This window comes from Pteropus alecto, unplaced genomic scaffold (assembly GCF_000325575.1).
Source record: "Pteropus alecto unplaced genomic scaffold, ASM32557v1 scaffold53, whole genome shotgun sequence".
Taxonomy (NCBI): Eukaryota; Metazoa; Chordata; class Mammalia; order Chiroptera; family Pteropodidae; genus Pteropus; species Pteropus alecto.
In genome coordinates this window covers 1278914-1294843 of record NW_006434366.1, presented here as the reverse complement: position 1 = coordinate 1294843, position 15930 = coordinate 1278914, and the positions used below count along the sequence as shown (strand labels likewise).

Genomic DNA, 15930 nt, shown 5'->3' with positions numbered 1-15930 from the left:
GGTGGGCCCGCGGGAGGAGGGGCTGGTCTGGGGAGAGGCTGGGGCCCGGCCAGCCCAGCAAACCGGCCGCGGGAGCGCTCAAGAGCCCCTCGGTAGGAGAACAGCTGCCCCGGGAGGGCTCGGCCGAGTCTTGTGGGGGGAACGCTTCAGTCCAAAGCACATTCCCTTTGAGTTTTCCCCCTTAACCCCTGAAAGGCTCTGCCCTCACTTCCCCGAACCAGAAGGGGCTCCTCAGCCAAGGGAAGTGGTAACAAGTCAGCCTCAGTGAAAGGTGCTTGAATGGGGGACTTTCAGACATTGCTCAGGCGGCCAGGCGTGTTTGTGCCTGCCTCGCCCTCCGCGAGCAGCGGCGGGGTAGGGGCGGTGAGGACCGGAGGGTAACCAAGTTTGGCTCACAGCCTTGCCTGGCATCTCCCTGGCCATGTCCATTTTCTCATTTCAAAGGAGTAGGAGACAGCTGTCAGTCTGCCCATGAGAAATGGAGCCTGGGACTTGGTGCCCTAGTACAGGGGGTTTTAGGGTGACCCCGTTCTCAGCGGGGACTCTTATCCCACCCCTACCTGCTTTTCACCCAAGGCCTGGGTGCTCAGAGGTGGTTGGTGGGTGTTAAGGCCTCCAGGTTCAGCTAGCAGGGAGTTGGGGGGAGGCCTAAACCTTGGGGAGAGCTGGAGAGGGGGTGTCCCAGAACAGCTGTGTCTCTTGCTTCTCAGCCACAGGCTCTGATCCGATTAACCCCACGGCCTCTGCTGTTTCTAGTCAAGCTGGATGTCTCTGTGTCATGTCTGCCCCCGTCCCTGGTGCTAGGGAGAATGGCCCCAGAGGAGAGGCCTAACCCCTTCCCTGCCCTGGGCTGAGAGTCAGGACTCCTGGACTCTCTTCCTACTGACTCTCGACACCACCACAACCAAGCCTTAGTGTACCTCAGTTTCCCTCTGCGTCACAAGGAAATGGCTCTGTCTTTCTCCCTGGCCTGAGGAGAGTGGGTGAAGGAGGGAAGCTGTGAGCCAAGGGCAGGGGACTCAGCTTTGGCTGGGATTTCCAGAGGCCTGGGAAGACTAGGTTGGTGGCAATCCTCGAAAACCTCAAACCACCCAAGCTCCCGTGCTGCCGATGGCTGAAAAATGAAAGGGACCGGTTTTCCCTTCTGATCTGGAGCTGGTGTCATCCCTAGATGACATCCCTACCTTGGTCGTGAAGGACCCTAAGACTCTCACCGTCCAAAGGGGCTTGAGGGCTGCCTGTGGGACAAAGTCAAATAGGAGAGGTGCTGACCAGGGTCTCAGGTCTGCCCTCAGTTCCCACCTACAGACATCCCGAATGCTCACAGAAGCCGTTTGCAAAGGGCTGTGTGCTCCCATTGGCAGTTCCCGAGGGCCCAGGCCTGGATTTAAGGTCACCCAGTATGTGAGTGTTGAGGTCTTCCATCCAAATTGGAGGGAGCAGGAGCTGGCTGGGCTGGGCTGCTGGGAGAGGCCCAGAAGTGGCATGATGTGGGGTCCCTGCACCAGGTCAGTTGTGACCAGGCTGGGGGAAGGGCCGCCTGTTTGTTGATGCTAGGCCTGGGCCCTGGCCAGCGCAAACACAGCCCAAGGCCTTTCCTGCCACCTGCCGAATCTCCCAGCCCAGCCCGTGGCGGCCGGACAGCTGGCAGCCAGGATGGGGCTCTGAGAGCTGCCGGATACCTTCTCCCACAGACCAGAGAGAATGTCCATCCACGTGGCCTCAGCGTTGAGGGCGGCCGCCTGGAGTGAGGCTGGGGGAAGCATTATCTCAGGCTTCTGCCCAGCCCCACCTCTACTTCCCCATCTTTAGAAACTGAGACACAGGCCCAAGAGACTGCCAGACACGTGGGGCAGAACTGAGGGTCCCAGGATGGCTCAGACCCTCATTCCAGGGTCCTGGCGGCCCTTCGCTGTCTTCTTCCTCTTCAGTCATGTCCCTGGCCTCCAGCCAGGCAGCCCCCTCTCACCACGCCACCCCCTCCCTTGGCACACCATTCACACGATGCACCAAGACCCTCTCTACTTGTGAGGCCCCACCTTCACCTCCAACCCCATTCCCCCCAGAGCCCAGCATCCGTATCCACTGACTCCTCGGATGCCCTGCTTTACACCCAGCTGGCCTCCCTGACATCCTGCCAGCCCGCTCCTTCTCCCAGGTGGCCTCGCCACCTCCCCACTGCCCAGCGGGCCACACACGTTTCTGCTTTCACTTTCCTATGCCTCTGTCCCTCTGGTTCCCCAACCTGTCCCACCCCCTTAGCAAACTCTTACTTGTCCTTCAGCACCCAAGTGGAAGATCACCTCTGAGAATCCTGCCCGAGCCACTGGGAAGAGCCAGCTCTTCCTATGCTTCCTGCGGCTGCTGGTGCCATCCACCCACATAGCCCCAGCCTCAGCATCTCGAAGCGCTCTCTACGGGGCGTGCAGCTAGGGAAGCTCTGGCCAGGTTGGAGGGAAAGCCTGGTGAAGAAGCAGCCCGTGGGCTTGGCTCTGCCAGGGGAAGAGAGGCCCATGCCAGGGTGGGGAAGAGAAGGGCACTCTGCATGGGAGAAACAGCTTGGCCACGGGGAAACTTGAAGTGAGTGTGAGATTAGCACCGAGAGGCGCAGGGCTGCGTGCGGAGGCAGGACACTTGGCCTGGAGTCGTGTTGGGGGGTTGCTCCGCAGTGGGGAGGACCCATGCTTACAGCTCCTGGCTATACTCTGCCCAGTTAGGTGTCCGGGACTTCTTCTTGAGCGCGAGCGAGGGTTTAGTTGGCACAATACAATGAGTGGAAGTATCGAGGGGCTTTCTTCTCCGGCCCTTCCCTAGCCTGGATCCCCAGAGCTAGTGACCTCGTGGCTGAGCCTGCCCCCCACAGTCCTGGCATGCCCTCCCTCTCTCCCCTGAGATCTGGCCCCCAGCTTCTCTGGCCACTGAAGCGGCTTAATGAACCCAGGTCACGTGGGTAGAGCTACTGCCTGTGGGGAGAGGTCAAGCCTCCAGTGGCCACCCAACCAGGCCCTGACGTCAGTGGCATTAACCGTCTGCCAGGCTTGTCTAATCTCTGGTCAGTGGCCGGGCCAGGTTAGTCCCGCCAGAGCCAGAGCCGAAGGCCAGGACGGCCCTCAGGGGCACCTTGAGGTTGCAGGTCAGGCAGAGATGGTGGTGGCTGTAGGTGCCCACAGTCAGTGACCCCTACCTACAAGATTAGGGTGTGGCCACAGTCTGACTCTGGGCCAGCTCTCTCTCCTCTTCCGCCCTGGACCATGAATCAGGCATTGAGCACCCACTGATCCTGCTCCTTAGGGTGTAATTACACAGAGTGGTGAGTGGGGCCGTGGAAGCCTGCAGCCATGGACAGAGTAGCTTGAGGCCAGGTAGTGTCCCCAGCCCCTGGGACCAAGGTATATGGGTCTCAAATCCCAGACTCTGTGGTCAGAACCATGTATGAAAGGGGACGTCATGGAGGGTGAAGTCCAGCCCCTACATGGTGTTGGGCTTCTCTCTGCCCCTCGTCCAGGAAGGCTGGGAAGCTCATTACCTTCCTTTCAAGACGAGGCGGCCATGCGGCAGACGCCATTAACCCACCTCACCTGACAGCGTCTTCTCTCTCTAGCCAACCACCTCCAACTCCTCCAAGTCTTCTGCCTTGACTCTCGCCATTAAATCCCTCTGTCACTCTCCCCAGCTCCACCCTAGTCCAGTAAACTGCTCAGACAGAGGGTCTTTAGTTGAGATGAGCAGCCCCAGATCGGCAGGGTCCAAGACCACCCAGTGGGGTCCTAAACCACTGGCCCGCGCCCTAACTTCCCCTCAGGCCTGGGCTCCCTAACCTAGCAGTGCCCACCCCCCACGCTGGGCTCAGATCTGGGCACCCTCACTCTCCCCTTTCTAGCCACGCCCCCCCAGGGCCACAGCTCCCCTCTCCACCTGGACATTGAAGATACTGTCCACACGCTGCCTTCTGCCCAGCCTCAGCTATCTATCTACCTCTTGGACATTTCCCCCGAGTGGCCACAGGTCTGAAAAACTCAGTGCCTTCGATATTCCTCTGTAGTCCCAGCTCGGTGGGGGCATCATGGGCACTAGGTCAACTGCACGGATTCAGACCCTCGTCGCTGAGCCTCACCTCTTGCAGATCCTGGCCCCGCCGGGTAATGAGGACACACATCTTCCTCCTGGATCCACCAGCCACACTTCTCACCTTCCTCACCCCCGCTCACACCGGCCCCCAGGAAAAATGTGTGCCCCTATATACATGTTTTATGAAATTTTTTAACGATTATTTTTCCCCGAAGCAAATTGAAAAATATCATTGATGATTTTATTTCCATTAAAGCCAGGGAAATAAAATTATAAATTCTGTTTTAGGTATAAGTAAAATATTGAAGGTTAAAATAATGCTTTCAGTTTTAATATACCTACTGTCAATTATTTCAATGTTTTTTTTTTCAACTACTTTAAAGCTCTGTAAAAATATTAACCCTTAAAAATACATAAGACCATATATAGGAGTGGACATTTTTGCTTTTGCTTTAGAATCCAAAATGGCACCAACGTGGCTTGGCAGGGCTCTCTTGGATCTTGTCTATATTTAGAGTTTTTTTTATTTTGTGCATCGTGGACTTTTGGGGGACAGTCATTCTGATTTTTTAAATTCTGGCATTGATGTATTATTTATCTTGATTCCTGAAATTTTGGGTACCACCTTAATTTTGCACCGGGAGTGATGCGTCATTTGCCTCACCCTTATCCCAGGCCGGCAATTATGTCCTAGCTTCAAAGGTTTCCAAGACCCTTGTGGAGGAAGCCCCGTTCTCAGGCATATGTCCCCCTTCCCTGCTCCTGCTCCACTGAACTCCAGTGGCCCCCAAGCCCGTGTTCCTATGTCTTATACACCCTACTGTTCTTGCCAGAATGACCTTCCATTTCGAAACTCCCTCTTGATCCAAGACTATCCTCGCAAACATTTTCCATGGCTCCTCTCACCCTCACCCCCTCCCCAAGGGGCACAAGTTGGTCCCATGCTCCCCAGAGTGTCATGTCAGGCCAGGCGCTTCAGCCTGGAAAGAATTGTCTTCCCATACCTGTCCAGCCCTCCACTGGGCACTTCATAAGTGCTCATGACTCATTATAATTACCAATCTCTCCCTTCCCCCAAGAAAGGACAGCCGGGGCCTGATGCAAAGGTTTATTGCTGAGTCGGTGCATCTAGCTGAGGGAAGTGCAAATCGTGCCCTGGCCTTGCTAGATGAAAGCTCCTGTCCTCGCCCCGGCCCATGGGCATCAGCAAGGACCTGGCCATGGGCATCAGCAAGGACCTGACGATTGATGAGAAGTAGGGAGCGGGGATGTGGGGACATGGGCCTTTGTCCCTGATGGTTCAGGCATGGCCCTCAGTTCTTCCTGCCAGGGAATGGGCTCTGAATAGAAAGGGTGAGAGAAACTGCTGACAGAGACGACGGTCACCTGGGTTTGCTTGTGACCCCACCTGAGGTAGACCCCTCTGGGCACAGCCTAGGCCTCTGTCCTGTCCCACATTCTCTGCCTGGGGCTGATCGATGGGAGCCGGACTCTGCCCCAGCCACCCCTCAGGACAGTTTGACCATTGGCCACAGTTGGTGTCAACAGTACCCTCCCTCAACAGACCATCCCCTTGGCAGGCTGGCCTGGAGTACTGTGGGTGGGTGGCTGAGCGAGGACGTGGATCTGGTGTCCAAGGACAGAGGGCAGAGACTGTGGGGGAAGGGGCTACGGAGTTACTCTGAGCCTGGTATGTGGGGAAGAGTCCAGCTTGAGTCTCTCCCTAGCACCCAGGGGCTCCCAGGCCTGCCCCTACTCACTAACTAATCTACGTAGGAGCTACTCAGGCCAGAGCTGGCTTAGACTTTGGACCCCTGAAGCTGCTGGGAGGGATAGTCACTGGCCACTGGGTAGACAGGTGTCAGACTTGTCACATGGCGGCGGTAAGGCTGGATCGAGCTGATGGTAAGCAGCAGGCCTGCTTGGAGGAGGGATCCTCACCTGCCCCCCTGCCCTTCATGAAACTCTGGGCAGAGGGCTATTTGCTGACCCCAGACCCACCTCATGAGTCATAGGCCCCCTGGGGCAGGAGAGCTGCAGGAGATTGGTCAGTCGGGCACTGCTGAGTCACTGTGTGTTCTCGCTGCCCCAAGTCCTGCCTGTTCCTAGCTGGGGCTGGCTGTGGTGGGTCCTGGAGGCCAGTGCAGTCCGGCCGTGAAGGGCAGCGCTGGGGTTGGGGGCATGGACTCTGGGAGGCCTGGGAGTCACGGGGAAGGGGCAGGGCCTCGAGGCTAATGGGGCTCAGGGTTTTGGGTCTGTGGCTGGTGGGACCACAGACTGGGGCCCAGGAGTCCTGGGGGGTTTGATAGGGTCCTTTCGGCTGGGGCTACAAGGCAGCTAGGGCTACAGGGTCTCAGGACGCGCATGAGTTCCGTAACCTGGGAAAAGAAGAAAGAACCTTGTCAATATCCCCAGCCCCCAAATAATTGAGCTTAGGCTGGGAGACATTGTGGAGGTGGGTTTGGAAGCAGTGACACCTGGGGAGGGGTTGGGGCCCAGTCAAAGAAATTAAGTGGGTGGGACTTGTGAGCCAGGGGAGGGGCCTGTGGCAGTGGGGTGGAGCCTGAGGAGCCGGGTTGGAATCTGGGAGTTAGGGGCCAGACAGTGGAGTGGGTCCGGAGAGCTGCGGCGGGTCTACTGTAGTGAGGTGGGATCCGGGGAGCTGGGGCTAGGGCTGAGGCATTGTGACCAAGGGGCAGCACAGGGGAGCATCAGCTGAGAGGAGCCCACCTCAGAAGAGGCCACAGTCTTTGAGGTTCTCCTTGATGATGATATCAGTGACAGCATCGAATACAAACTTGACGTTCTGAGTATCGGTAGCGCACGTCATGTGGGAATAGATCTCCTTCACGTCGCGTCGCATGTTGAGCTCGAGGAACTGCACCTTGATGTAGTTGCCGGCGTCCTCGTACGTGTTGGGCCCTGGCGGGGAAAGGTGCTCTCACTCCCTGTCCCAAATCCTTGCGGACCGGAGGAGCGCAGACCGAGATCGTGGGCGTGGGGCGCCCCCTGGCGGCCGGTCCGGGAGTCTCACCGTCGTAGTCGGGGAAGCAGATGCTAAGATGCGCCTTTTTAATCTTCTCGGAGAAAACGTCCTTCTTGTTGAGGAAGAGTACGATGGACGTGGTGGCGAAGTAGCGGTGGTTACAGATGCTGTTGAACAGGTGCAGGCTCTCGTGCATGCGGTTCTAAGGAGGGCAGAAACCGTCCGGCACTAGGGGACACGGGCAGCGACCCCTCCCCTCTGGGCTCCGGTGCACCGGTGCCTCCCCGCTGCCAGCTTCGGGTCAGTGTCCCCCGGAACACCCCTTAGCGAGACTGCTGGCTGCCTCCTCTCCTCCTTCAGATGGCTCTGGAACGAATGTCCCCTCCCAGACGCTCCCCGCTCCCGCAGCAGTGTCTCCCGCTTTCCACGGACCTCAAACACAGGTCCTGCTTGGCACTCACCACTTCGTCGTCCTCCACCAGCACCATGTCGTAGGCGCTCAGGGCTGCGATGAAGATGATGCAGGTCACACCCTCGAAGCAATGGATCCACTTCTTGCGCTCCGAGCGCTGCCCGCCCACGTCGAACATCCTGTGGGGCGGATGGGGCCTGAACCTGCGCGTCGTGCCTCCTGGACGCGCCGGCAGGCACCCCCTCGCCTCCCAATGCTGGCTGGCGCGCACTCAGACGCGACTGGCGTCTGGAGGGGCCGGGCCTTTCTGAGGTTCCAGTATCCGAGAAGGCGGCAGTGGCTCTCTAGGGATGGGGCCACCGTGATGGGAAAGGCCTCCGAGTGGTGAACTCGTCCTCAGGGCCCCAAAGCGAGGATCAGGGCTTGGGGTCGTACCGGAAGTTAAGGTCCTTGAAGGAGAACTGTGTCTCAATGATGCCGGTTGTCTTGACTCGCGAGCGCAGCACGTCCTGCTCAGTGGGCACGTAGCCCGGGGTTACCAGGCGCTCCAGGTCCGAGAGGTAGCTGCGGGAGACAAGAGGGTGTGGGTGGGAGGGGTGCATGGGCGTGGCAAGGCTCCGCCCGCGCCCCCGCGCCCCGCCTGCGCGCTCACTAGCCGGCGGAGTCGTTGAGCTGGTACTCCGAGGCGCGATCGAAACAGGCCTGGATACCCGAGTCCTTCCACAGCCGCTGGATGATGTCCGACATCTCTTTGGGCATCGTGCCCTCCTCGATGGTGTCCGCCATGTGCATCAGCTTCCGGGCGTCGTCCTGGGGACAGGGTAGGAGTGGTTGGTGGCGACCGGGGACTTGGTCCCGCGCCTCGAGTCCCCAGAGACCGCGCTCGGCCCCCCTCCTGGCCCACCTGGCGCGCAGAGTCTCCGTACTGAATGTTGAGCGTGGTCATAGCGCGCACGATGGCCAGGATGGACTGCAGCGTGTTGCCGTAGATGATGGCAATGAACTCGAGGCACTCTTCCAGCGAGTACCCATCCTGGTGGATAATTCTGCGGCCAGGGCAAGCCGGAATCAGTGCCTCGTGCTCAGGTGGGGAAGGATAGGCCCTGTGTGTACGTCCCCTCCACCCCCCACCTTAGGGGCCTCCGAACTGGCCGGGGGGCACTCACTTCATCTGCTTGACAATGGTGCTCTTCCCGGACTCACCGGCACCTGGAAGGGAAGCCTCGGCTCAGAGGTGCCCTGACCGCCCCTCTTCCCTACCCCTTTGCCGCGCCCCGCCACTTCCCCCCACTCCCCGCAATGCGGCCGGACAGACTCAGAGCACCAGCTCAGCCTCCATTCCCACCTGTTTTCCCCTCGTCCCCCAAAGTAAGGTCCTGCCACTCTAGCAGAAGAACGTTTATAAATGTCAAAAAAAGGCTGATGAAGGGGCTCAAAGACCTCAGTTGTGCTGGGGAACCTCCAAGAGGCTGGTATACGCAGTCTTTATTATTCTGAGACCAAAATTAAAAAGCCTGGAGCGCCACCTTGTGAAAATAACTGGTACTGTACACAGGGGATTATTTGAGCCGGGTCAACCCAGCTTTTCACCTGGGGTGGGAGGGGAGTGTCTCCAAGAGGCTCTGAGGGAATTAGCGCCTTTGGATGGGGGAGAGACAGAGCTGACAGCCCCTGTAAGCCTGCTCTCGCGAGGGTGTTGGGCACAGTTAATGGGATTGTCAGCTTAGCTTTTCTGTCTTCCCTGGGCACCATGGCTTGGTCTCTCTGCCTACATCCAGCTGCCTGACTGGACTCTGGAGAGCCTGGATGGAGTCTGCACTGTCCTCTCGGAGCAGCTCCTTCTTCCCCTTGAGGGAGGCAGTGGCCTAGAGGCACTGGGTCAGTCCCATGTCCCCTCACCACCATGGGGGCATGGGCGTGGCCTATCTATTCCCCACTGGGCCTTAGTATCCCTCTGCCCCCTTTAGCTGCTTTGCAGATCTGCCAACAGTAAAGCTCTGGAAACCGAGGGCCATTGTGTGTGGCTCCGGGCGGTCCTAGAGGCTTCCCACTTTCAGGACAACTGTGACCTTCTCCTTCCCAAGGGAGCAGCCCTATAGTGCTGATCCCAAGGAGACCCCTGGTTTCTGAGCCCTGCCCAGCAGGCCTATCAAGCCAAAGGCTCTAGCTCCAGGGAGCCCAGCCAGGGCAAAAGTGGCTGTACCCACACCTCTACGAGAGTGGCGGGCACACACTTCTCTGGGGCAGAGGCTGCCTGAGGCAGGCCCTCTGGAGAGGGGTGCCATGGCATAGCAAGTCTTGGGGAGCCAGGGCATCGCCTGTCAGGCCCTGTCCAATTGCAGGCTCATTCTGCTTCCCCAGTCACCCCCCTGCTTCGCAGAAGGGCCACCTGCCTGACCCCGGGCCTCTGACCTGGTGGCAGTGGCCCCATCTGCGCCCACATCCCTACCCAGAAGCAGCAGTTTCACGGTGCGAGCATCCTTCTCAGCATCTTCTTTCAGCTTCTTTTCTAGCTCCCTTGAGTGCTTCTCCTCTGCGCTGGCCCCAGCCCCCATGGCCCCGGCAGCAGGTGAAGGAATGCGGTGGTCAGTTGGCTCTGCTGGATGGAGGGATGCCCAGAGCCAGGCTCAGGCCAGCCTCTGGCCTCCCTGGACACCCTTCTGGCCCCAGGACTGGCAATCGACTGGCTCTCCACGGACCTGTGCAGGCCCTGGTGGGGCTGCTTAGTGGGATTTGGGTGCTGGGGGTACCCAAGAGCCAATCAGAGACAAGGACAGGTGAATCCAGCTCAGCCCCCAGTTCTTCTAATCAGGCTGGCGTGGCCCCAATCCCTCAACTGCTGACTCTGCACCCCCTCTATCCGCCCTGCACCAACCCTCCAGGAGAGACCCTGAAGGCAGAGAGACATGTTTGATGGAGTCCAGCTCAGAAAAGGGAGAAAAGAACCTCAAGTCCCAGGGGTGCAACAAAGTCTCTGACCTGCAGAAGTGGCCAGGCTTTTCCAGGGAATGTTTTGCTGGCCTGTTGTCAGTTTGGGAAACTGAGTCCCAGAGCAGGTCTAGGACTCCCAGGGGCATGGAGGGGTGGGGGCTCATCTGCTTTGCTCCTGTTCTGTCCCCTGTAGGTGCTCTGGGACCTGCCTGCCTCAGCTTAGGGGACTGAGGTCTGTGTGCAGGTTCAGGTTGGACGGGGTATACTGCGGGGCAGAAGCGGGTCAGCTGAGCTTGTAGTGCTGAGTTCCCAGGCTCTGGAGATTTGCCAGCTCCCACCACAGGGCCCAGACCTTGGGACCCTCCAGGGTCCCTGAGCCTCTTGGTTGGACTCCTGGAAACCTGGCTGCCTTTTAATACTCGACTGTTTGCAACCCAAGAGACCACAAGGGGGTGCCAGGACCCCAGACACCAAGGATTGAAGATTGTCTCTAACTCAGTGGGCATGGATACTGGCTCCTACCATGGACTTCAACATCTACCCCGTTCGGGGAAGGAGAATCTGTCCCGGAGCAACAGATCACTTGTGCCATTTTCAGCCTTTGGGTTCCATTCATCCTCCACCTCCCACATTATACGTGAGCCCTGCAGCCCCTTACACACTCCTAGGGGTTTGGAGTGGCGCAAGAGCCCAGGTTTGTTAAATCAATAAAAACCTGGTTTCTGCATGTTAGGTATTTAAATGGGTCAATCCCCTGCCTCCCAGTACCTGCGAGATTCCCATTGCCATCAAGTATGGCCCTAAGCCCTGCTGGACCCACAGGCCTCACCAGCTTTTAGCTCCTCCTGCCAGGGTCCGACTCGCTGCATTTGGAGGTTGCCCAACCCCGCTTTCTCCTCTCCAGCAGCTCCTCACCTACCCTGGTCTCCCCAACTCTGCTCATTGGCTCATGCCGGACCCTCGGCTGGGAGCTGGCTGGAAAGAGGCAGGAAGAATGGGCATTTTGTTGTTTCTCAGGGCGGGGGGCGGTGGTAGCTGGATTGTGAGGGCTGTGGCTTTGTCCAGCCGATTCTGAGTCCTTAGTGCCTGGCACAAGGCTGGACTCAAAACCAGGTGAGGAAGGAGGTTGAACAAATGATCAAACAATTGAATGAGCAAATGGAAGCTGGACATGCAAAAGAGAACGTGTGGGAACTGGCGGCCGTGGCAAACGGGGGGGGGCAGGAAGAACAGGATCTGGAGTGCACTGAACCCCCCCCCCAACCATTCCTCCCCTGCCCAGGAGAGAAGCCAAAGCCCAGTCCCAGAGCCAGTGTTTATTAACAAGATGGAACCCAAGAGCGGCTGTGGTCTGGGCGGCAGAGGGCCACCGGGAGCCCCCGTCCATCTACCCAACTGCCCCCCGGAGCTATTTACACCCATCATCTGAAGTGGTGGGCAGAAGGGAGCTGTGGGGAGCCCCTGCAGGCCCTGGGCCTCCACCATGGCCCTCTCGCCCCTCAGCCCTGGTTCTGCCTGGCCCCTCTGCTCTTCTTCCAGGCCCCGAGTCACAGTGGCACAGAATAAGCGAAGAGGAGGTGGAGGGGCCAGGCAGGGAAGCGAGGAGGGGCTGGAGGGGCTGCCGCCCCACGCGGGGCTCTTCTCCTGTCCCCAATAAATAGAGAATAAATACCCGGGAAGGGGCTGGCCTTGACCGAGTGCCCCACTCCTAGGCAGGGGCCGGCACCCTGTGACGGCCCCTTCTTCCCTCTCTGAGTGCATCTGAGCCCCTCTCCCACCCCCAGTCTCCAAAGCAGTCCTCGAATCCACGTCTCTGCCGACGGCTCAGGTTGACAGCAGCGCTGGCAAAGGTGTACAGTCCGTGCTCCCTCCCTGTGTCCCGGAGATCCCAGCGGTGGCTGTCGAGCAGGTGGACGCCCAGCTGAGTCTGGGGGACTGTGCGGGCCTGGCCTGGCCCTGCCAACTGGCTGGGCATGATTAGGTGGGCTCTGTTTTCTGCCGTCTCTGACCAGCATGGGTCTAAGTTTTGGATGATGCTGCCGCTGAGGCAGGCTATATACAACCCACCAATAAATACTGTCTTTGCAGGGGCAGGGTGTGTATAGAATATAGATATTTTTTTATATATATATATATCTATATATCTTTTATATTAAAAGGGGCAGGGCTAGGCTGGCCCATTTGGGGGCTCAGACAGCTGGCCTCATGTGTCCGGCGGGTGGTGGCGGCGGTTCCGGGGCTTTTTCTGTTCCTGGGATTCAGGAGGCCTAGGTGCCCCCAGGGCCTCCCTGGGGCTGGGGGGCACATGGCGCCAGTAGCCCTGGCAGTACTGGTGGATGAGCCCCACTTCTGGCTGGGCCAGCAGCTGGGCCAGCTCCTGGTATGGAGGCGTCGGGGGGCCGGCACCTGGGGGCGGCGGGGCGCTCACAGCCGAGGGCGGGAAGAGGGCGGCATGGACAGCGTCCCGGCCCAGTACGTGCAGCTGCACTCGTGTGACGACATGCTTGAAGTTGTTCTCGGTGGCCGTGCAGGAGTACAGGCCGCGGTCGCTGAGCTGCAGGGCGCGGAGCAGCAGGCCTTGCTCGGTGCGCAGGAAGCGGTCCTCCGCGCGAATCTGCGGAGGCAGGGAGTGGGCTCAGGGCTGTGAGCCGGCCCGGCTGCCTGCGCCAGCTCCCGGGTCGCGCCACCTTGTGGCCATGCCACGTAAGGGCACCCGTGTGGAATTTCCATGTAACAAGAAAAACCCACATGCAGGTTTCACGTAACATCTGAATGAGGCATCTATCTATACACGTTTCCATTTCAGGACAGGTGACTAGGAGGTAATTCCGTCCAATGAGAGAATTCTGGAGTGCAGAATTTCTATTCAATGAGAATACCCGATTGGGGCTCCCTCATAAAATTTTCACGTTACGAGGGATGCCTGGAAGACATTTCTGTAAAATGAGGGCTACCCCACAGAACTTCCATATACTGGAGCCCACCCTGCAATGGGGTACACCTCCGATGGATACCCACGTGGAGTTTGCACGTAAAGAGGCACGCCGATAATGGTTTCATATACTATGGAAACCACACGGAGCTTCCGCATAACTATATTCGCCCAAATGAGCTCCTTGCAGGGAAGGGAGCGCGGAAGGGCTTTCTTAAAACGGAGGCTGCCCTAGATCATCTCCATTCTGACATTTCATCCACGTGGAATTTCTACCGTATAAGGGACTCCCGCATCCACAGGACTGCGGGGGCACAGGGAATCACCTCACGGCGTCGGTCACTGGGATCTCGCTGAAACAGCCACTTAACAGTGGCTTGGGGCGAGCGGGGCTGGCACTCAAGAAAGGCGGCGCTGCCGGCCACACCGTACTGCACCGACTCCACGGCATTCTTGTTGGCTGCGGAACGAGAGGGCGCCGCGTGAAATCAGCACTGCCTCTGGGCAGACGGCAGGCTGGCGAGGGCCCGGCACCAAGCGGCACGTACAGGGGTGCCCACCCGTAAAGGCAAGGGATGAGCCAATGGCATATAAACCTTGAGTGGGTGGTTGGGGACACCCCAGCCCCCAAACGCCAAGCCCCAGTGGGGAGCACTCAGCACACTCACGGTTGGAGTTGAAGCCGCGGCACTGCCTGATGGGGTTCCCGTGCCGGACATCCTGCCGGCGGCTCCGCCTGGGTGAGGATAGCTCCTGGAGGAGTATGCCTAAGGAGGCCGGTCCCCACCCAGGTCCCTGTACCCTCTAGACTCCAGGGTTCACAGACTTCCCCTGGACACTACCCTAACCACCTCCAACCCCCCAGGGCAGGGCCCTGGGTCTGGTGGCTAAAATTCCAAGGGACTGGGTGTCCACACCTCTTGGAGGATGCTGTGTAGCGGGAACAGGCCTGGCCATCCCAGGCACAGTAGGGGTCCCGGGCGAGGCAGCAGTCAGCACAGGCAGCCCCATAAGCCTGGCAGCGGTGCAGGCTCAGGTGGGTGACACCCACAGCTGAGGCCACATATAGTTGTTGCTGAGGGAGGAGAAAAGGGGCATATCAGTTTCCCCCCCACAGCCAGGCTCCTTCCCTTCCTGTTCTGTGCCTCAGTGTCCCCGCCCCAGTTCCAAAGGCGTGACCCCAAGGGGGAGCGGGCTCCATCCCTACCCCCAGCCCACCTCACCAAAACTCACCCTCTTGGAAGAGATGGTCATGGTCTTAACAGGTGAGGGGTCCTGGAAGAAGATAGGGGTCAGTTCTGGATCCTGGGGAGCCCCTCCCTCCCTGCCCTGGAGGTTTGAGGTCAGGAGTTGGCCCTGAGGAGGGCCTGAGTGAGGACAGGACTGGGTGGTGTCACACCCACCTTGAAGACCTCCACCTCCTCCAGCATGAGTTCCTCCATCTCCTGGTCATCCTTGGGCAGCACGATGACCTTCTGCACTGTCCCGCGGTCTGGAACGGGCCGGGCAGGGCCTCAGTGGGGCTGAGGATGCTGGGGAAGGGGCACTAGCCTCAGCCCCTTCCCCCACCAGGGCCCAAACCCCAGAGGGCAGTGGAGCAGCAGCTCTGTGCCAAGGTTGGCATTCCCCCAATGACGGGAAGAGGTCTGAGGGGACTGGTCCAGGATAAGGGGTGTCAGGGCCAGGGCCCTCCTCCCCTGCCACCCCAGACCCCCATTTGGGCACTGCTCAGAATAGGATGCTGGAGGTAGCTCCCCGTCTGGGAGGCCACTGGAACTGCAGTGGGTGCACTTCCTTGTGTGCACAAGAGCATGCATGTCAGTATTTGGACCCACGAATCCTGGAAGCATCTGTCATTTGTCCCCTTTCCTGCCCATACATGGGTCCCCAGGCACCCTGTGTCCTTGTTCTCCCAGCCCCTGGGGATGAGGATGGGGTTTGCACATCCTTAGTGTCAATTATCCTGGCAACAGGAAGAAGGCCTCAAAGGATAAAGGTGGCAGAGATGACCTCGACCAGCCTACAACAACCCCTAGCAGTGCAGGTCCCAGCCCCACGGATCAGCACCCTCCACCCAGCGGGCCCCGCGTGGGAGGGGCCGGGAGCAGCAGTGGGTACCTGTGCCCAGGAAAAGCACCTCATAGCGCCCATCGGCTGCATCCACCTGGTCCACGGCGACAGTGGTCAGACGGTAGGGAGCGCCTGTGCGGACCACCAGGGGCCGCCGCTGCAGGGGGTACACGGCCTGGTACATGAGTGGGTGGCTGCGCATGAAGTTGATCACTTCGTCAGGGTAGTCCTTGGTGGACTTCATAGATGGCGTGAAGGTCCCACCAGGGCACTGCAGGCAGGTGAGAGTGTCAGGCCCAGGCCGCCTCGGCGGGGCTCGCGGGACCCATGACCTCCGGGAGAGGCCTCTGTCCTATCCGTTCCCACCTCTGTCCTTTCTGCCCCTCAGAAGCCCCAGCCAGGCTCTTGCCCTACAGCCTGCCCCTCTGCAGGTCCTGCTCCAGCCGGAGTTCCAAGGTCCCATGGCCACCTCCCTGGCCTCCTGGCCCATGACCTTGTGGCAGCATTCAGCAGAGTGGACCACTCCCTTTC

The 15930-nt window shown here is 59.2% G+C and overlaps 2 protein-coding genes across 5 annotated transcripts in view; both read right to left on the bottom strand.

The window, feature by feature from the left end:
• GNAI2 (G protein subunit alpha i2) overlaps positions 1 to 8667 on the bottom strand; it is a 53874-nt gene extending 45207 nt beyond the window's left edge. The window contains exons 1-2 of the mRNA XM_006909123.3: positions 8633 to 8667; positions 3276 to 3280 (exon numbers count right to left, since the gene is read on the bottom strand). Of these exons, the coding sequence (XP_006909185.2) occupies positions 3276 to 3280; positions 8633 to 8637 (10 nt within the window). The 5' untranslated portion in view covers positions 8638 to 8667. The remainder of the gene's footprint in view (positions 1 to 3275; positions 3281 to 8632) is intronic.
• A 3029-nt stretch (positions 8668 to 11696) lies between these two features.
• SEMA3F (semaphorin 3F) overlaps positions 11697 to 15930 on the bottom strand; it is a 28009-nt gene continuing 23775 nt past the window's right edge. For 2 of the 4 annotated variants that reach the window (XM_015587198.2, XM_015587199.2), the window contains 7 exons: positions 15448 to 15670; positions 14733 to 14821; positions 14563 to 14604; positions 14247 to 14404; positions 13998 to 14065; positions 13656 to 13789; positions 11697 to 13011 (listed from right to left, as the gene is read on the bottom strand). In XM_015587198.2, the coding sequence (XP_015442684.1) occupies positions 12601 to 13011; positions 13656 to 13789; positions 13998 to 14065; positions 14247 to 14404; positions 14563 to 14604; positions 14733 to 14821; positions 15448 to 15670 (1125 nt within the window). In that variant the 3' untranslated portion in view covers positions 11697 to 12600. The remainder of the gene's footprint in view (positions 13012 to 13655; positions 13790 to 13997; positions 14066 to 14246; positions 14405 to 14562; positions 14605 to 14732; positions 14822 to 15447; positions 15671 to 15930) is intronic. The other 2 variants (XM_025044807.1, XM_006909120.3) reach the window with 1 other exon arrangement.